The 23196-nt window shown below is 33.7% G+C and overlaps 1 protein-coding gene across 2 annotated transcripts; it reads right to left on the bottom strand.

Moving 5' to 3' along the window:
* Positions 1–17430: 17430 nt before the first annotated feature.
* LOC107798827 (uncharacterized) lies at positions 17431–22023 on the bottom strand. 2 transcript variants are annotated; one of them, XR_012703190.1, is made up of 2 exons: positions 21613–22023; positions 17431–18480 (listed from the first exon to the last, which is right to left on the bottom strand). XR_012703190.1 is itself a non-coding variant. In XM_075239644.1 (2 exons), exons 1-2 carry the CDS (start codon positions 21999–22001, stop codon positions 18366–18368), a joined length of 492 nt encoding a protein of 163 aa, XP_075095745.1. In that variant the 5' UTR covers positions 22002–22023; the 3' UTR covers positions 17431–18365. The 2 variants fall into 2 exon arrangements, 1 of the variants encoding a protein (XP_075095745.1); XM_075239644.1 differs by having other exon boundaries at positions 17431–18468.
* Positions 22024–23196: the final 1173 nt, after the last annotated feature.

Genomic DNA, 23196 nt, shown 5'->3' with positions numbered 1-23196 from the left:
TCCTAAGTTTTTTCTTTAATTTATTATAAATAAAAATTCGATAATTTGTTTTTATATAGAAATAGTAATAAATAAATGAAAAAAAAACACTCCACGGTCTATTCAAAAAAAATGGACTCCCACATTTTTTAGTTTTTCATTTAATTTATTATAAATCTGAAAATTTTACTTCAATTTCTTTTCACATACAAATAGGAAGAAAGAAAAAAAACAAACACTCCACGATTGTCTTCTATAACCCAACCGTGGGTATCAAAACCTAACTTCATAACTTAGAAACTGTCTCCTAATGTCCCAAATGTCTGTTCCTCCTTTTATTTTATTTTCAGTCCCTTTTTTCTCTGCTCAAAATACACAACTTTGCAAATATGGCTACAACCCTTCATGAAATCAGTCTAATTTCAAGCAATTTGATGCAATGGAATCTGAAAGTGGCAGTCGTTCGAATGTGAAAAATTTCGGATCCTTTCAAGCCTGATATACCATATTTCAATGAGTTGACTTTACAAGATCTATTTATATATAAAAGGAGAAGCAAACACATGATATTATGCCAAGAGTCACCAAGAAATATCAACACGTGTCATGTTTTAAGACAAAACTCCAATAAATTTGGAGATTCAAAAAAAATTGAAATAGAAAAAAACTTACAAAATTTTAAAGAATTAACAAATTCAGTTATTCACATCATGGAGTACCATGTTTTTAGGCACACATTTTTTTAAAACTGAAAAGTAAAAAACAATACTCCAATTCCAAAAAATGGACTCCCACGTTTTTCCATAAGTTTTTGGTTTAATTTATTATAAATAAAAATTCGACAATGTTTTTTACATAGAAATAGAAATAAATAAAAGAAAACAATACTCCACGATCTATTCAAAAAAATAGACTCCCACATTTTTTAGTTTTTTATTTAATTTATTATAAACCTGAAAATTTTACTTCAATATTTTTTCACATATAGGAAGAAAGGAAACCAGACACTCCACGATTATCTTCTATAACCTAACTGTGGGTATCAAAACCTAACTCCATAACTTAGAAAATGTTTCCTAATGTCCCAAACGTCTATTCCTCCTTTTATTTTATTTTTCAGTCTCTTTTTTCTCTACTCAAAATACACAACTTTGCAAATATGGCTACAACCCTTCATGAAATCAGTCAAATTTCAAGCAACTCAATGCAATGAAATCTGAAAGTGACAGTCGTTCGAATGTGAAAAACTCTAGATCCTTTCAAGCCTGATATACGATAAAAAGCCAAAAAGGTCGTGATGGCGCCGGATACCACTGTCAGGCAAGCCAGCCATAATCAATTAACTTAATTACCCATTTTAGTATTTTTGAAATAAAAATTTCTTCAATGAAATAGTAAAGATAAAACTCATAGAGTAAATGATAAATATTTTTAACAAACTAAATTTCTAAATAATTCACAACCATTCCCAAAACCCGGTGTCACAAGAGCATGAGCATTTACTGGTGAATTAAAATAAAATACAATATCTGTCCAGAATACAAAATAGACAGGAAAGTATAATAACTCTGACGGAGATTCTGTTAGCTGCGGATCGTAATATAGAATGCAGCTCACCTATGTCCCCACAATTATTAACCACACCTCTGCGCCCACAAGGCCGCTATACATATATGTACCTGCACAATAAAATGTGCAGCAAGTGCAGTATGAGTACGAAAATAACATGTACCCAGTAAGTATCAAGCCTAATCTCGAAGAGGTAGAGACGAGATGGCCGACTATGACACTCACTATGGGTCAATAATATTAAATAATCATGAAAATAGAAATATTTATATCAACGTGATTCACATAATTAATAATAATTTTATTGAACAAGCAGAAGTAATTAAATTCCAATAATTCCCAGTTTATTAATTAAATTCCTTCAATTCAAATAATTTCTAATCTATTAATTAAATCCTTCAAATTCAATAAAATTTCCAATTTATCAAATAGCTTTACAAGCTGCAATTCAATTTCAATAAATTTCTAATTTATCAAATAGCTTTACAAGCAGTAATAAACTGTCCAAGTATCATATAATTATTATTATTATTAAGCACGATTTCTATCGAGGTCGTACGGCCCGATCCAGAGTTTCGTGTACACTGCCGAGGGACGTGCGGCACGATCCGTAGATGCATCTATCCTGCCGAGGTGTTCGGTCCGCTCCACAAGAAAGGAGGACATTTTCTTATGTACCTCCGGAAGGAGAGTATATTTATTATAAGATAAATTCGGGAGGAAGAATAATTTTTTTTAATAATTAATTAATTTAAACAGAAAATCAAGCATATGAGGTTTCCATCCTTTAATATCTTTATCTGAAAATTCACAATATATATATATATATATATATATATATATATATATATATATATATATATATATATATATATATATATATATATATATATATATATATATATATATATATATATATATATATATATATATATATATAAAGAATACAATTTACACAAGTAATTCATGCTTTGAGTCTTAAACTACCCGAACTTTAGCATTAATAGTAGCTACGCACGGACTCTCGTCACCTCGTGCGTACGTAGCCCCCGCAATTAGCAATAATTATTCAATTTAATCCCTATGGGGTAATTTTCCCCTCACAAGATTAGACAAGAGACTTACCTCGCTCCGAAATTTCATAGCCGGCTCCCAAGCTTTTCAAATAACTCGACCGATGCCCAACGCTCCAAAACTCGCTTTCGCTTTATTAACATTCACAAGCTTTTAATCCTCCTCTGACATTGTAACATTGAGTAAAATGCTCATACGCCACCAACAAATTGGTATCTACAATTACAATCCCAATTACAAACAAAATATGACTCAAAAATATTTATCAATATCCATTTACGGCTCTCAAGTTGGCTACAAGCCTCCAGCTCAAATCATCTAAAAGGTTCACTTACTAGCACATTCAGCTCCACTCTTATCATTCAATACCCATTTGAAGTCATCAATGATACTACATAAATTCTCCAACACCGCCAAATTACTATTCATCATCTTCCTTAACCAACATTTCCAAAACATTCAATTTGGTGATTATTTAGTTGAATACTTCCAACTAAGCTAGAAAATGATTCCATAGATTCATTGTATCCTTTAATTTCATTTCTAAGAACACTATTTATCTTTCCCTCATTTTCTCAAGAACACTATTCATGCCATGAACTAGAGTTTATGAAATCAATTATCCAACCATAACAACTTGAAACAAATATTAGAAATACTCTCACCGACTCATAAGAAATGAGTTTGAAGCATTAGTATTACCTTCTTGAAGCTTTTCCTTGAAATTCCAATATTTGGGAAATTTGGTGTTCTTGAACAACTTGAAAGATTTCTAGGGATTTCAAAGATTGAAGGATGTTAATACTAGTGGTAATAGGATGTTATTAACTTAAAATATCCAAAAAAAACTCACCTTGTATTCTTAAGTAGTCACCAAGGTTGAATCCACCATGAAAGAACCAATCCCTAGCTCAAACAAATCCCCAAAAATGGCTGCTGCCCGTGACTGCCTTATAAAGGCACAGGTGCTTCAGCGAGTTTTACCTTGCGCTGTGCAGGTTGTACCTCGTATTACAAGTTTTGCCCTGCTGCACACCTTTTACTAAAACGTCCATAAGTCCTTGTAGAAATATCCAAATGACGAACGATTAAAAGTGTTAGAAACTAGACTCGAAGATCTTTCATTTGATAGGTTGTCCACCATATAGACTTGAAGATCTTTCATTTGATAGGTTATCCACCATATAACTCTTTATATATATAGGTATGCTCGTCCAAAGTTAGGTTTTTGTGTGTACTCATTTGGAACTTTAGTCTATCAAGTAATTTCCAACTTGATTAAGACTTAGGGCTCTCCTTAGACCCTACATCACTTATAATATGACTCGTTCACTTATTAACATACGAACCTGCTGGAACCTTCAAATCCCGATTCCGGGGTCGTTTTCTTAAAATGTTGACCGAAGTCAAACTTGCCCTTGTAAGGCTAACTTAAGGAATCAAGTGTTCCAATTTCAACCCAAACACTTCCAAATCTCGAACCAACCATCTCCGGAAGTCATAAATCATTAAAAACACATTCGGAGAATTTTATTTAGGGGAACGGGGTTCTAAAAGTCAAAACGACCGATTGGGTCGTTACATTCTCTCCCACTTAAATATACGTTCGTCCTCGAACGTGATAAGGAGTGTGCCAGAGTTATCCAAAATCACTGTTTAACACTTCGAGCACCTACCCGTGCTACCACAACCAATTGAGCATATTAGCTCGAGCCAAATCTGAAAATTCTCCCCTTTATTTAGGCAAATAAGCCTTAGAGCCAAATTCTAACATCCAGAATTCTCTACCATGCCTGTTTCCAGCCTATGAATGTCGTATCAATCACTATACGATGCACCAATACGGGATTGCATACCTTTGTTGAATTTAGACCATGCACTGCATCATTCACATGACTATAATAACTTTCTCTGATAACAATAGCCAAAATTCCACGAATCTGATGTTCACAACACACCTCATGATACATATAAGTCCTGTTCCAACTCTTGAAATGCTTCCACGATGGAAGAAATGTGTAGAAATTCATAACCAACTGCTGAGTCAACCATTGCCTCGTTATAACCAAATAATGGTATTTGCTCTTTATTACACTCCATATAATCCGATCGCACTGATCCCAAATCCAATAATCTCGTCTCTCCAAGTATAAGTTGCTCGGGTAATAAACCACCTCAGACACAATCAAAAAGCCTCATATGATGCCACGATGAGCTAATAAGCTACGAACTCGATTGCGATACATAAGAAAAATGAACTCTGGAAAGGATTACTCAACCCACGTGACTAATTAGACAACTGAAAAGGTGTCATGAACCTTCCTCAGAAAATGGGACACAAACACACAAAATAGAATATAGGGGATTGTACTCAACATCACACTGTTACGACGTGCAATCCGATCCACACATGATACTGTTGCGGCGTGCAACCCGATCCAAACAACATACCCATGGCGGCGTGCCACCCGATTCGCACAAAAAGAATCTATAAGAAAATACTGACCGAGCTAAAATGCTCATTACTACAAAATATCCGAATATCGGACACAAGCACGCTCAGGGCATAATATCATCCCTGGAAGGACCGACAGCGCCATACGCTACAAAACTCAAGCACAACTAAGGTGCGATATATGATCTGAATCTTGAGAGCCATCCTGCTCACATAACACCATCGCTATGCGAAACCTCAACACATAAGAAAATTATCAAACCGTTTCGCAACTCACACGGCACAATATAGTATTACATGAAATAACCGACGACGAAACGACATCCAACGTCTGAATACTCCTCCATAGGGAGCGGTTATGCTGAAATGAACACATCCGGCTTGATATAGAGCCCATATTCATATTCAAATCCATCCACAGACCTCAAGCCGATTCTGATCGCACCGTACTAGGCTAATAACCTTTCAAGGATCCATAATAACCCTTTTTCCAATAACCCACAAAAATAGCCATCATAATCGGAACAACTTCCATAGTCCACAACCAAGTGAACAGAGCGCCCCTCGAATCAACGATATTACAACAATCTTCATACTTGGTTTCAATCTTCACTTAATCAAGTGACTACATGTCACTCTTACACGATATTTTCGTGAGACACGCTCCCACGACCTTTCGCACCAGGTAACAAGTCTGCACATCCATGCTACCGGTTACACTAATGTTGTAAAGCATATCAAAAATCCACAAATCAATACACAAGGTCTCTTACACCTGACATCGACCTTTGATGATGCCAAAAACAATACAATCTTACTTTAAACATTTAAATCCCTTTCCTGCTCATCCGAGCTCATGACATCCTTGTCAACACTGAACCGAAATCTTAAATCCTCAACTTTCGAATCCCATGCTACTTAGTGTACTTAACCCCGCCAATGCGCAGGAGTACAAGAATTCCATCATAACTCCCGAACTACTAATAGATAAACATTTCATCATATAGAAACCTTCTTCTTAACTCATTTCAAGAGAACTATTGTAACACGTGACTGAATTCCCATATCCGTAGAAAATACAGGCCTCAAGTAGTGGTCTAAACCACCATAACTCTTCTGGGATCCCTCTACACATAACATGTCATAATACTTGAATTCCTCCAAACAAAATCAATTACGGCAGCCATCAAGCCTCGCACGTACCGCCACAATTCACATGCATAATTCAATGCCCTGAAGAAACTGATCATTGCCACCATCGTGCCGATTCAACCATTATTAGCCGATCCGTCTTTTCTCAATTTACTCTCAGCTTGCCTTAGAAATAATAATAACTCCATTCATTACATCACGAATACAAATCCACACTCATCCCAAGTGACCTTATTTCACGAGACCACGCTATTTCAAAACCCACTAATTATCTCATATCCCTTCTTGTGCGCACTTTTTACATCTTCAACTGGTACACCCATTCTGATATTTCTTTTATGAATCCGAAATTATTTTCTTCCGTTTTTCCAATGCTACACCACAACTTGAAGATAACGTAGAGTACTCCAAACCCCGTTTCATAATCTGCTACAAAAGCTCGATACTCAACCATACTATATACTCAAGATCCTTAGACACCACACTTTAAATTTTTGAACCCGCTAAGACCGTTATTGAGAGTCACTTGCTCTGACTTGTTCCCAAACATGATCAATTCCAAGGCCCTGCTAGCACATGGACACTTTATCAAGGAAACATCCGGCTGTCTCACTTTCATGTGCATTACATCTACACGAAGCATAAACTCTGAGTCTTCCAAAAACCTGGATACGAATTGATAAGGTCAAATATGGAACACATTCCCCAAATCCTTTGCTCAAATTACCACTGATGTTTTCTTTCCTTAGTTACAATGACCCACCAATACACTGATAACCAGAAAATCACACAACTTGACACTACGCAATCCAATCATAGGCGATGAGGCTCTCCCACTTAGCTTGAAGCTACAATTACAAAATTCTGGAATCTACCGAGATTCTTTCTTCATCGTTGACATGATCCTGCACACGCAACTCGCCAAATTTTCTCGAAATCCTTCTATTAACCTTTAATAAACACTCTGAACCACTAGCTACATTTACATATTAAATCTCTTACCGGGTAGCCAGTAGAATTCTTCGCAGAAGCTTCGTCAACACCACGCGACTGCGAACCTGCTCACAGGAGATAACCCACCTGTGGAAATTACATGCCGACATATTCCAACGTCGCTGCACTGGGTGCAATTACTACGAAATCAGTAGATCATCCTGAGTCCGAGCTCATTCACCAGCTGCACCAGTCCGTTTACTCCTCATGGACGTCAACTAAAGGTGCGACAATACATTCCAATCCAAAGTCATGTTGTATCCTTCTTCATATCAAGCAACTCCCTCCTGTTGTATCCAATCTTCCTCAATATAGCAGCCAATATTCTAAATTAAGTCCGTAGACATAGTCACTGTCCATTTTACATCCCAAATCACTAAAAATGTTCCTCAAGACATGTAATCATCCTACCATGTAACCTATGTGCTACTTTTCCATTCTCCCACTTTGGTCAAACCCTTCTCCTTTAAGCAACTACTCGACTTCTGTTTTCTTACACTTGGCCTTTTCGGAACCTAACCACCGCAAGGCACCTTCCACATGTCCTTCCTCATCCTTCGCTGCCCAGTTGTTGCCTTAACTCAAAATCCATCTCTGTAGCACTTGAACCAATAGCTCGTTACCAGCTTTAAACATTTCTGACGATCATCCTTCTCGAGACATCAATACTAGAAATGCTGCTTCGATCCTGAATTACTGCATACTGCGATCTCTAACGACTGCTTCCCCCATACCAATTCCTAACACCCCGTCGTGAAGGCGAGTTGAAGAAAACCATAACACTGGCGAACCTTAATGCATTTTACAAGGCGATGACACCACATCAAAATTGAGAACTCTACCACACTCGAAAATATCAAGCTTCGTTACTCCATCAACCCCAAACCTGAACATTCGTAGTCCGATTGCCTTTTCTCCGCTGGAATTAAAACATGGAACCTCTGAATCATGTACTGAGAAAACCTTCCTTCAAGTCGTTTACTGCCCTGACACATAGACGAGCATTTTTCCATTTCATAAACACTATGCGATAACAACGCACGAATCGTCATAACAATCAATGCCAATTCTCAAACCTTAGGTAGTACTGATACTTAATTTGAAATGATAGAGCGGCCTTTCGCAAGGCGATGATAATAGCCCAATTAATTACACAAGGAGAAGTATCTTGTACTACATCTGTAGTATCATTAAAATTTTCCTCGATCCTCAATGTATAACAAGCGCTTCACCTCGCATAAGATTGAATAGGAAGAAAATGTAGGCATAAGCCTCAAAGGAATCGAATCGCACGATGAGGAATCAAAAAGGAAGTATTCCTAATAGCCCTGTAGCCTCTCGAAGATAAGCACAGACCTCTCCGTACCGATCCGCAAGACTCTACTAGACTTGCTCATGACTCGTGAGACCTAAGTGAACCTAGTGCTATGATACCATGTTGTCACGACCCAAAATCCAAAAAGATCGTGATGGCGCCGGACACCACTGTCAGGCAAGCCAACCATAATCAATTAACTTAATTACCCATTTTAGTGTTTTTGAAATAAAAATTTATTCAATGAAATAGTAAAGGTAAAACTCATAGAGTAAATGATAAATATTTTTAAAAAATTAAATTTCTAAACAATTCACAACCATTCCCAAAACCCGGTGTCACAAGAGCATGACCATTTACTAGTGAAATTAAAATAAAATACAGCATCTTTCTAGAATACAAAATAGACAGGAAAGTATAATAACTCTGACGGAGATTATGTTAGCTGCGGATCGTAATATAGAATGCAGCTCACCTATGTCCCCACAATTATTAACCACACCTCTGCGCCCACAAGGCCGCTATACATATATGTACCTGCACAATAAAATGTGCAGCAAGTGCAGTATGAGTACGAAAACAATGTGTACCCAGTAAGTATCAAGCCTAATCTCGAAGAGGTGGAGACGAGATGGCTGGCTATGACACTCACTATGGGTCAATAATATTATATAATCATAAAAATAGAAATATTTATATCAACATGATTCACATAATTAACAATAATTTTATTGAACCAGCAGAAGTAATTAAATTCCTTGAATTCCAATAATTCTCAGTATATTAATTAAATTCCTTCAATTCAAATAATTTCTAATCTATTAATTAAATCCTTCAAATTCAATAAAAATTCCAATTTATCAAATAACTTTACAAGCTGCAATTCAATTTCAATAAATTTTCAATTTATCAAATAGCTTTACAAGCTGTAATAAACTGTCCAAGTATCGTGTAATTATTATTATTAAGCACGATTTCTACCGAGGTCGTACGGCCCGATCCAGAGTTTCGTGTACACTGTCGAGGGACGTGCGGCACGATCCATAGATGCATCTATCATGCCGAGGCGTTCGGCCCGCTCCACAAGAAAGGAGGATATTTTTTTATGTACCTCCGGAAGGAGAGTATATTTATTATAAGATAAATTCGGGAGGAAGAATAATTTTTTTTAATAATTAATTAATTTAAACAGAAAATCAAGCATATGAGGTTTCCATCCTTTAATATCTTTATCTGAAAATTCACAATATATTCACATATATATCAATTAATATTAATTAAACAAAGAATACAATTTACACAAGTAATTCATGCTTTGAATCCTAAACTACCTGGACTTTAGCATTAATAGTAGCTACGCACGGCCTCAACTACCCGGACGTTAGCATTAATAGTAGCTACGCACGGACTCTCGTCACCTCGTGCGTACGTAGCCCCCGCAATTAGCAACAATTATTCAATTTAATCCCTATGGGATAATTTTCCCCTCACAAGATTAGACAAGAGACTTACCTCGCTCCGAAGTTTCATAGCTGGCTCCCAAGCTTTTCAAATAACTCGACCGATGCCCAACGCTCCAAAACTCGCTTTCGCTTTATTAACATTCACAAGCTTTTAATCCTCCTCTAACATAGTAACATTGAGTAAAATGCTCATACGCCACCAACAAATTGGTATCTACAATTACAATCCCAATTACAATCAAAATATGACTCAAAAATATTTATCAATATCCATTTACGGCTCTCAAGTTGGCTACAAGCCTCCAGCTCAAATCGTCTAATAGGTTCACTTACTAGCACATTCAGCTCCACTCTTATCATTCAATACCCATTTGAAGTCATCAATGATACTACATAAATTCTCCAACATCGCCAAATTACTATTCATCGTCTTCCTTAACCAACACTTCCAAAACATTCAATTTGGTGATTACTTAGTTGAATACTTCCAACTAAGCTAGAAAATGATTTCATAGATTCATTGCATCCTTTAATTTCATTTCTAAGAACACTATTTATCTTTCCCTCATTTTCTCAAGAACACTATTCATGCCATGAACTAGAGTTTATGAAATCAATTATCCAACCATAACAACTTGAAACAAATATTAGAAATACTCTCACCGACTAATAAGAAATGAGTTTGAAGCATTAGTATTACCTTCTTGAAGCTTTTCCTTGAAATTCCAATATTTGAAAAATTTGGTGTTCTTGAACAACTTGAAAGATTTCTAGGGATTTTAAAGATTGAAGGATGTTAATACTAGTGGTAATAGGATGTTATTAACTTAAAATATCCACACAAAAAAACTCACCTTGTATTCTTAAGTAGTCCCCAAGATCGAATCCACCATGAAAGAACCAATCCCTAGCTCAAACAAATCCCCAAAAATGGCTGCTTCCCGTGACTGCCTTATAAAGGCACAGGTGCTTCAGCGAGTTGTACCTTGCGCTGTGCAGGTTGTACCTCCTATTACAAGTTTTGCCCTGCTGCACACCTTTTACTAAAACGTCCATAAGTCCTTGTAGAAATATCCAAATGACGAACGGTTAAAAGCTTTAGAAACTAGACTCGAAGATCTTTCATTTGATAAGTTGTCCACCATATAACTCCTTATATATATATATATATATATATATATATATATATATATATATATATATATATATATATATATATATATATATATATATATATATATAGGCATGCTCGTCCAAAGTTAGGTTTTTGTGTGTACTCATTTGGAACTTTAGTCTATCAAGTAATTTCCAACTTGATTAAGACTTAGGGCTCTCCTTAGACCCTACATCACTTATAATATGACTCGTTCACTTATTAATATACGAACCTGCTGGAACCTTCTAATCCCGATTTCGGGGTCGTTTTCTTAAAATGTTGATCGAAGTCAAACTTACCCTTGTAAGGCTAACTTAAGAAACCAAGTATTTCGATTTCAACCTAAACACTTCCAAATCCCGAATCAACCATCCCCGGAAGTCATAAATCATTAAAAATACATTCGGGGAGTTTTATTTAGGGGAACGGGGTTCTAAAAATCAAAATGACCGGTTGGGTCGTTACAATACAAGATTTATTTATATATAAAAGGAGAAGAAAATACATGATATTATGCCAAGTGTCACCACGAAATATCAACACGTGTCATGTTTTAAGACAAAACTCCAATAAATTTGGAGATTAAAAAAAAATCAAAAAAAATTGAAATAGAAAAGAACTTACAAAATTTCAAAGAATTAACAAATTCAGTTATTCACAACATGGAGTCCCATGTTTTTAGGCACACATTTTTTAAAACTGAAAAGTAAAAAGAAAATACTCTAATTCCAAAAATGAACTCCCACATTTTTTCCTAAGTTTTTTGTTTAATTTATTATAAATAAAAATTCGATAATTTGTTTTTACATAGAAATAGTAATAAATAAAAGAAAAAAACACTCCACGGTCCATTAAAAAAATGGACTCCCACATTTTTTAGTTTTTTATTTAATTTATTATAAACTTGAAAATTTTATTTCAATATTTTTTCACATACAAATAGGAAGAAAGGAAAACCAGACACTCCATGATTGTCTTCTATAACCTAACTGTGGGTATCAAAACCTAACCCCATAACTTAGAAACTGTCTCCTAATGTCCCTAACGTCTATTCCTCCTTTTATTTTATTTTTCAGTCCATTTTTTCTCTGCTCAAAATGCACAACTTCGCAAATATGGCTACAACCCTTCATAAAATCAGTCAAATTTCAAGCAACTCGATGCAATGAAATCTGAAAATGACAGTCGTTCGAATGTGAAAAATTCCGGATCCTTTCAAGTCTGATATACCATATTTCATAGAGTTGACTTTACAAGATCTATTTATATATAAAAGGAGAAGCAAATCCATGATATTATGCCAAGTGTCATCACGAAATATCAACACGTGTCATGTTTTAAGACAAAACTCTAATAAATTTGGAGATTCAAAAAAAAATCAAAAAAAATTGAAATAGAAAAAAAATACAAATTTTTAAAGAATTATCAAATTCAGTTATTTACATCATGGAGTCATATGTTTTTAGGCACACATTTTTTAAAACTGAAAAGTAAAACAAAAATACTCGAATTCCAAAAATTGGACTCCCACGTTTTTTCCTAAGTTTTTTGTTTAATTTATTATAAATAAAAATTCGATAATTTGTTTTTACATAGAAATAGTAATAAATAAAAGGAAAAAAACACTCCACGGTCTATTCATAAAAAATGGACTCCCACATTTTTTAGTTTTTTATTTAATTGATTATAAACCTGAAAATTTTACTTCAATTTCTTTTCACATACAAATAGGAAGAAAGGAAAAACAAACACTCCACGATTGTCTTCTATAACCTAACCGTGGGTATCAAAACCTTTCTCCATAACTTAGAAACTGTCTCCTAATGTCCCAAGTGTCTGTTCCTCCTTTTATTTTATTTTCAGTCCCTTTTTTCTCTGCACAAAATACACAACTTTGCAAATATGGCTACAACCCTTCATGAAATCAGTCAAATTTTAAGCAACTCGATGCAATGGAATATGAAAGTGACAGTCGTTCGAATGTGGAAAATTCCGGATCCTTTCAAGCCTGATATACCATATTTCATAGAGTTGACTTTACAAGATCTATTTATATATAAAAGGAGAAGTAAATCCATGATATTATGCCAAGTGTCACCACGAAATATCAACACGTGTCATGTTTTAAGACAAAACTCTAATAAATTTGGAGATTCAAAAAAAATTGAAATAGAAAAAACTTACAAATTTTTAAAGAATTATCAAATTCAGTTATTCATATCATGGAGTCACATGTTTTTAGGTACACATTTTTTAAAACTGAAAAGTAAAAAAAAAATACTCTAATTCCAAAAATTGGACTCCCACGTTTTTTCCTAAGTTTTTTGTTTAATTTATTATAAATAAAAATTCGATAATTTGTTTTTACATAGAAATAGTAATAAATAAAAGAAAAAAACACTCCACGGTCTATTAAAAAAATGGACTCCCACATTTTTTAATTTTTTATTTAATTTATTATAAACCTGAAAATTTTACTTCAATTTCTTTTCACATACAAATAGGAAAAAAGGAAAAACAAACACTCCACGATTGTCTTCTATAGCCTAACTGTGGGTATCAAACCTAACTCCATAACTTAGAAACTGTCTCCTAATGTCATAAACGTCTGTTCCTCCTTTTATTTTATTTTTCAGTCCCTTTTTTCTCTGTTCAAAATACACAACTTTGCAAATATGGCTACAACCCTTCATGAAATCAGTCAAATTTCAAGCAAGTCGATACAATGGAATCTGCAAGTGACATTCGTTCGAATGTGAAAAATTCCGGATCCTTTCAAGCCTAATATACCATATTTCATAGAGCTGACTTTACAAGATGAAAAGGTAACATATTCAACTTTCATATAGTTATTAAGTAATTCCTCTTCTCTGCCGCTTTACTTCATAAATTTTTCAAATTTTTCAAAAACATGAAGATGTACTAATGAAACTATTATATATAGTACCTGTTTTGCTCTTTCATGTTAATAATATTCTGATTATTTTTCGTTCACAAAGATAATCCAAAAAAAAAATGTTGTTACATGATTTTTCAATTTTAAGGTTATTGACTTATTGTTAAAGAACAGGATTTCGGCAACCGGATTTTCTTGGTTCTTTAATATCTCATGCATCACTTATTCTCGAAAAATTACTACTTATCGTAGCGGCTGGTAGGCAACATGCTGCGAAAATCATATATGACTTATGGAACTAGACAATTTTGTCATTTGTTTATTAGTTGTAGTTTGAATTGTTAGTAGGAGACTCTATTTGTGGAGTGATATTTGGAGGGAAAAAAAATAGTAGTTTCAGATTTTGTTTATGCAATTTTATGTCACGAGGCTTATTAATACATTTTCTTCACAATTTGGATCTGAACAAATGTTTTGGATTGTGGGGTTTTAGATATATAGCAGCAGTTGGTAGGAGGCTCTGTTTGTGGAGTGATTTTTGGAAAGAAATAGTGGTTTCAGATTTTGTTCATGCAATTTCATGTCACAAGGCTTATTGCACGATGCTCTTACTTAACTTGCTAAGTCTGATATGAATTTTTTTGCTCCACCTAGCCTCAAAGTTCTAAGAAGTTTCTCCCGCCATTTATATAAATTGTTATTTCATTGATATGGAACGAACCATAGCAATTAGTATAGTTCACCTATAATGAATCTTTGTACTTAATAACATTTATTATGTTCAAAGTAAATCTCTGACAGATATTATATATAGTCGTGTCACATATCAATATGATACATCCTAATAATGAATGTACCTTTCTAGGGTAAACCAAATATTTTGTTAGATGATTTTTCAATTTTAAGGTTATTCTAATTAAGGAACATAATTTCGGCAATCGGATTTTCTTGGCTCTTTAATATATGATGCATCACTATATTTTGGAAAGCCTACTACTTATCGTAGCCGGTAGGCAGTACATGCTGCGAAAATTATATATGACTTCCCGTCAAGTCGTCAAGTTATTGACATGAGGTATATATACCAATCCAACCATGTCCTTCATCTGAGATGCTGCACATTTTATTTAAGTCTAAATAGATACTGACATTGGAACCATAATTTTAAATAACTCCAAATAGGCAAAGTACAATCATACATAGTATCACTGTAGAAGCTTTCATTGATTATCACTTCACCAATAAGCTTATTTAAGCAAGTATGAGTGTGTTGAACATTCAGAGATATTCAGAGGATGCATGAGTGTGCGGAACATGGAATTGTCATTTGTTCATTAGTTGTAGTTTGAATTGTTAGTACGAGACTCTATTTGTGGAGTGATTTTTTTGTAGTATTAACACATTTGTGGAATTGTCATGTTACGAGGCTTATTGCACGATTCTCTTACTTAACTTGCTAAGACTGATATAAAATTTCTTTGTTCCCCATAGCCTCAAAGGTCTAAGAAGTTGCTCCAGTCATTTATATAAATTGTTATTTCATTGATATGTAACGACCGTAGCGATTAGTATAGTTCACCTATAGTGAATCTTTGTACTTAATAACATCCATTATGTTCAAAGTAAATTTCTGGCAAATATTATATATGGTCGTCTCACGTAGCAATGTGGTACATCCTAATAATGAATGTACCTTTCTAGGGTTATCGTATACATGCCTCAATCAGGAAGTATGTAATTAAGTTCTTTAGGACCAAGATACAAGAACTCGGCTTATATCGCATGAACTACTTTATTGTCGGGCCAAATAACTTGAAATTAAAGACTACGACACACAATCTGATGCTGACATTTACACAGAGGACAGTTGTTGAGGAAACAACTGATTCTTCATTTCATATGAAAATATTTATCCTTCGTCCTTTTGACAAGCTAACAAATCAATATCATGTCGATGAGGCAGAATTATTCGGTCTTCTCTTCCGTTTTATTTTAATATTAGGTTTTGTAAACTTTGCGACTAACTTTTATATTTGTAGATGTGATTGGCCAGGTTGTGACCTATGAAACTATCCAGACCTACAAGCAAGGAGATAACAAAAGTGTCTTTATGAATGTTGAACTCGAAGATGAGCAGTAAGTCATTTACAAATGCAAACTATACTTTTACAATATAACTACATATATTTTCTTTATGAACATTTACCTTGAAACATATAGGAGGTTTCGGCAACCTTATGGGGAGAACTTGTGGATGAAATTCAGCCTCACTTGAATGGATCTATAGATGAACCTTTGACTGTTGTTTTACAACTTATGAAATCTCAAAATTTTCGAGGTTTGCATATTTTACATCTACATTTGAAATTTAGTTTCAGAAAATTTTATAATTTCAAATTTTTTATTTATTTTATACATAGGTAACTATTCGGTGCGTAAATGTTGGTACGCTTCAAAACTATGGATAAATTCTACTTAGCCGCAATCTATTGAGTTTAAATCTAGGTTTGTAAGGGTATAAATGTTGTATTTGTTTGTGCAATTCACTTTATACATACTTTTTACTGCATATATTGTACAACAGTTAAAGGAACTCTTTTAGGAGACATGACAGACGCAGTTAATATCAGCAACAATAATAAAAAGAAAATATCAACAATTTTTTCGGTCTTCAATTGGTAGATATATTTGTAGATTCTACCATCATGCATAGGCTTAAAGAGCAGTATATAGATTTCATTTAAATAATAATATATCTTGGTGTAGTGAACTCTGAAAGTTATATCTGTTTATGTTGTTTTAGCAGTTGCTAAGAAGCTTAGTTTCGTAGTTGTAGCTTTTCCAACCTTAATTAAAGATTTTAGGCGCTTGACAATAAATGTTAGATGTAATAGGCAGGAAAAACAAAAGTGAAGAAAGCAAACTTATAGGTAACATGTTTGTTAGTCAGTGACAACGATGCAGACAATGTTGTCATTCTTGCTATACCGTTTCCAAGAGATGTCAAAAGTTAACAAATGCATAGAGCATGCTGGGCACCTTCAGAGCACCCACACAAAAAATATGCATGAGACTAACATTTTGTTCAGTATTCCTGAAGTAGTTGGTAAGACTTATATGATATTTCTTGGTTCCCGTAGCCTAAAGGGTCTAAGAAGTTGCTCCACTCATTCAAAGTCTTCATAAACTGCAGTTCTTCATAACTCTAATTTTGAACAACATTACAGGTTATCTGGTTCATATTTATGAAGGATGTAACTTCTAAAAGACAATAAAACCCTCCTCCTTTGTCCGGGCTTGGGACCGGCTGTGTTACACGAGAATTCAAACACAGGCGGAGTTAAAAACTTAATATTTTTTTTTGTTCTTGAGGTTGGGAGTAGCATGACCTGCCATCACATTGCGATCATTGACAAGTCACCTTAGCACAGCCGGTCATCTTGAAGAGCTGAACTAAAGATTGAAGTATATGTGACAAGCCTCCATATATTGGATTTGATTTGCAAAGACGAATGCACTCCTTGAAAAAATATTCAGAATCTCAGATGTTCCATAGAAGGGCATTGGATCAGGCCGGATCAACTGAAATGTAGCTAGTTCTCTGTCTTCAGAATGTGCGAGGGGCATAAGAGGATCAAGTCCAATGAAAGCGTACTGCTAAAATATAATACATGTACATGAATTAGGTATCACCTGCCCCAGCTATGAGTGAGAATGGATATTTTGAAAAAGTCATTCAAAGGCCTCAATCGTCGACTTTCAATTAAGCAACCAAGTTCCTGGTTTAACAGTAGAAATATAGTCCTCAAGTAATTGGAGGAACGAATGGGTGCAGAAGGCTTAGCATTCAATCGGATATGGATTTAACATTTTAGCTCATACGCTGCCTCTGTTGTGGTGGACTCATATCCCATTGTCCCAGATAATATACATGGTGTGTCCAAGTTCAATCCGTTGGCAATGCATGTAAGAAAGTTGCCTTATTCGTTTATTATTTTGTTAGACCGTAGTCAAATGCAGATGGCTGTTTCAGCATACATCACCCTCGAACCAAAACAGGGACTCATCCTTATTCAGTCTAGTGAGGGTCCAAAAGGCTTACTCACGTACGACCCTTGGGGAACCACAATCACGTACACTCATTTCTGTCCCTTGCCAATTTATTGATCTATATTATCAACTCTATATCCAATCACGAGGCGCCAACATCCAATCTAAAATCAAAACCTTCTTCAGACTGTAGCGGATAATAAAGCAGGGCAGATTTCTACTTCACCCACGTCAATGACTAAAACAATTGCAGCACTAAACCATCACGTAGACTTGGGGTTGAGAGAGTGCAAAGTGTATGTAATAACCTCCAACAGATCGCCGGCATACAAAAAAAAGGAGTTCACGTCTGAATACACTGCACTCCTATAGAACAAACTGAGATTAAGAAATTAAAATGTAAGTAGATGTTTGAAGAAAAATCATTTTTTGCTCAAAAATCAGAAAAAGGAAGAAGACTTGACACAAATATCTCCAGTAAATTCAACCAGTCAAGAACAACCCGTGTGACTAAAACCTCATATGTAATAGAAAAATGCACCCAACAGTAAAAAAAAATCAATTAATCAGTTGGCATATAGCAGATTCCCTATTAAAAGCCAAAGTTAGAAACTCATAGCCAAAGTTAAAAATTCAAAGCATCAAGAAGACATGCAGATCCTAGTATTAAACCAGTAAGGATATAGCATCAAAGAACAACAAATGTAGCCAAATCAGCACAAACAAAAAAATCAGCCCATCAATAAAAAACACCCTTCGACCTCTCATATTTTCAAAATGCTTAGTCACCTCATATCACACATCATTAAAAGCTTAAACAACAATAATAATTATGCCTCAGTCCCAAACAAGTTGCGCATCAAAAAGCCTAAAGCATAAAAAATTATGTTAAATCGATTGAAGCCCTTAATTGAAACCTCCAAGTAGAATTCTTCCACCAAGCTAAATTGTACCAAACATCAAGAACAACACAGCCTCATTGTTCATCCTAATTCATGACAGCCCATAACTAAAAGCACCCCATCAAAATCTCCAGTTTTTCTATTCCCATCAGATTCTTCAATTTCATCACATCACAGCCTAAAAAATCAAGAACTATTAATATAAATCCTTCTAGCCCTTAATCGGTTATTCTAATGTAGCTCCATGATGACACCCCAACTGATTCCTCCTATTATGAGAATTCTTAATATAAACAGATCTAATCTTAACATGTCAAAAGCCCAAAAAATCAAAAATCTATCTAGACACTTTTTAAGCCTATAATAATAGTGTAGCATCAATCTAAACATCCTCAGATGGTTTTTCTTATTAGCCTAAAAATCTCTCGTCTAAACTGATCACATCTTAAGTATATATCTCTAAGTCATAAAGATATAGTAACACATAGCACAACTAAAAACATATAAAGCAAGAAACCAATTAAAGTACTTTTTTTTTTCTTTTTCTGTTTTTTTTTCTAATGCTTTGAAACGAATTACTAAAAACACATAAGCACAACTAAAAACACATAAAGCAAGAAACCAATTAAAGTAGTACTTTTTTTTTCTTTTTCTGTTTTTTTTTTCTTTCTTTGAAACGAATTACTAAGAAAACACATAAGCACAACTAAAAACACATAAAGCAAGAAACCAATTAAAGAACTTTTTTTTCTTTTTCTGTTTTTTTTTCTAATGCTTTGAAACGAATTACTAAGAAAACACATAAGCACAACTAAAAACACATAAAGCAAGAAATCAATTAAAGAACTTTTTTTTCTTTTTCTGTTTTTTTTTCTAATGCTTTGAAACGAATTACTAAGAAAACACATAAGCACAACTAAAAACACATAAAGCAAGAAACCAATTAAAGTAGTACTTTTTTTTTCTTTCTTTGATTTTTTCTAATGCTTTGAAACGAATTACTAAGAAAACACATAAGCACAACTAAAAACACATAAAACAAGAAACCAATTAAAGAACTTTTTTTTCTTTTTCTGTTTTTTTTTTCTAATGCTTTGAAACGAATTACTAAGAAAACACATAAGCACAACTAAAAACACATAAAACAAGAAACCAATTAAAGAACTTTTTTTTCTTTTTCTGTTTTTTTTTCTAATGCTTTGAAACGAATTACTAAGAAAACACATAAGCACAACTAAAAACACATAAAACAAGAAACCAATTAAAGAACTTTTTTTTCTTTTTCTGTTTTTTTTTCTAATGCTTTGAAACGAATTACTAAGAAAATACATAAGCACAACTAAAAACACATAAAGCAAGAAATCAATTAAAGAACTTTTTTTTCTTTTTCTGTTTTTTTTTTTCTTTCTTTGAACCGAATTACTAAGAAAACACATAAGCACAACTAAAAACACATAAAGCAAGCTCTGTCATGTCATCATTCTTCCACCAAGCTAAAATGTACCAAACATCAAAAACAACACAGCCTCATTGTTCAACCTAATTCATGACAGCCCATAACTAAAAGCACCCCATCAAAATCTCCAGTTTTTCTATTCCCATCAGATTCTTCAATTTCATCACATCACAGCCTAAAAAATCAAGAACTATTAATATAAATCCTTCTAGCCCTTAATCAGTTATTCTAATGTAGCTCCATGATGACACCCCAACTGATTCCTCCTATTATGAGAATTTTTAATATAAACAGATCTGATCTTAACATGTCAAAAGCCCAAAAAATCAAAAACTATCTAGACACTTTTTAAGCCTATAATAGTGTAGCATCAATCTAAACATCCTCGAATGATTTTTCTTATTAGCCTAAAAATCTCTCGTCTAAATTGATCACATCTTAAGTATATATCTCTAAGCCATAAAGATATAGTAACACATAAGCACAACTAAAAACATATAAAGCAAGAAACCAATTAAAGAACTTTTTTTTTTCTGCTTTTTTTTCTAATGCTTTGAAACGAATTACTAAGAAAACACATAAGCACACCTAAAAATACATAAAGCAAGAAACCAAATAAAGAACTTTTTTTTTTCTTTTTCTGTTTTTTTTTTTCTAATGTTTTGAAACGAATTACTAAGAAAACACATAAGAACAACTAAAAACACATAAAGCAAGAAACCAATTAAAGAACTTTTTTTTTTCTTTTTCTGTTTTTTTTCTTTCTTTGAACCGAATTACTAAGAAAACACATAAGCACAACTAATCTTTTTCTGTTTTTTTTTCTTTCTTTGAAACGAATTACTAAGAAAACACATAAGCACGACTAAAAACACATAAAGCACGAATTGGAAAAATGAAACGAAATTACGAATTGGAAAAATTAAACGGACTACTGAAGATAACACATAAAGAACACGACAGAACGAACGATCTAGAAAAAAAACAATGATTTAAGAAGTAAAAACAATGCAAGAAACGAAAAAAACACACAAAGAGCAACTAAAAACACATAAAAAAAAGGAAGTAGAAGAACACAAATTAAGAACATATGCAAGAAAACATGAAAGAAAGGATCGGAATAACAATCAAGGTAAGAAAGAGAAAGGATACCAATAACTTGTTGCGCCACCGGTCATGATCAAGAAATCTCTCTCAGCCTGCAGATTATCGTCAAAGTCGACGGTCCTTTTGATTTTATCAATAGCGAACCGGGCCGCCATTCGTTCTCTCTTCCGCTGAGACTTTGCTAACGCTTCTTGGAACCGCTTCTCCCACAGGTCAGTTTTCTTCTCTTTTTCATCCAACTCTTGTTGCTGGGATTTCAATATCAAATCAGCGTAGCGTTGCTTAAGCATCGCTGCCCGAAGCTTTTTGTTGTCGTCCTTTTCCAACTCCTTTTTAGCATCAAAGTTCGTAATCGAGATCTTCCTCTTTCTGCCGCCGCAGCCCATAATATTCCCTGTAACTTGGTCTGGCTGACAAGTATAAACCAACACCATAGCTAAAGATTATGAATGGTTAATGAATTATGAAAGGTAATCAATGATTTAGTACTACTTATATAGACAAGGGTGTGAAGCCCTTGCCCCAAATAATTAAGGCCCAGCACTACTATACTCCATAATTTATATTAATATAATTATTAATAACACAAGTTTTAAATTTTAATATTTGGTAGAAGTAAGTTAATTTTTCTCATTAAATAATATATTTACCTTCTAATCAATTTTATTTTTCTTCCTTTATGTATAGCCTTTTTTCATTGTTCTCACGATTTTACTTTCTAATTTCAACTCAAATTCTCTAAGTTAACTATTCCTTTTTGTCATATTTGATTGATCCACACACCATAAAACAAGTTCTTTGTGTCTATTCTTTTTTAACTAAGAAATTCCTGAGACAAATGTCGCAAGGTTCAAAACACGATGGATAATAGAATCACCCTTTACCATTTTCACTTTAGGGAAGAATTCAATACCACATGACGTGCGCCTAACTCATACATCACTAGTTAATTTATCCGCGCGAAAGTAATTAAAATTTGTCTAAATAGTTACTCCCACCGGTCCATTTTAAGTTATTTTTTGGCCTTTTTTGTGGCCCATAATATTTGATTTTTTCAAATATCAAGAAAGAATTAATTTCTTTTTTCCAAAGTTGCCTTTGGAGTATAGTGTCTAGGAGTATTTGTTGTATTTTCAATGAACAAATTAAGATTAATATGGACAATTATATTGTTAATTAATGCTAAAAGATAATTTCTTAATATGTGTGAAAACAGCCAAAAAATTACTTAAAGCGAACCGGAGGAAGTATGTTGTAATTTATAATTAAGAAGATCAATCTTTTACATATCAAATAAGTGGATTAAAATTATTCACAAAGAATTCAAAAGTATTGAGTAAATAATATAATACTTGTATTTTGATATTTTCTTCCCCGTAACTTTCTCTGTAGCTTGGTCTGGCTGACAAGTATAAACCAACACCATAGCTAAAGATTATGAAAGATAATGAATGATTTAGTACTACTTATATAGACAAGGGGTTAGGCAAGTGAAGCCCTTGTCCCAAATAATTAAGGCCCCAAATATAAGAAGCACTACTATAATATATAATTCATAATTTATATTAATATAATTATAAATAACAGATTTTAAATTTTAATTTTTAATATTTGATAGGCGTAAGTTAA

This window comes from Nicotiana tabacum, chromosome 19, assembly GCF_000715075.1.
Source record: "Nicotiana tabacum cultivar K326 chromosome 19, ASM71507v2, whole genome shotgun sequence".
Taxonomy (NCBI): domain Eukaryota; kingdom Viridiplantae; phylum Streptophyta; class Magnoliopsida; order Solanales; family Solanaceae; genus Nicotiana; species Nicotiana tabacum.
This window is presented reverse-complemented; position numbering and strand designations above follow the sequence as displayed.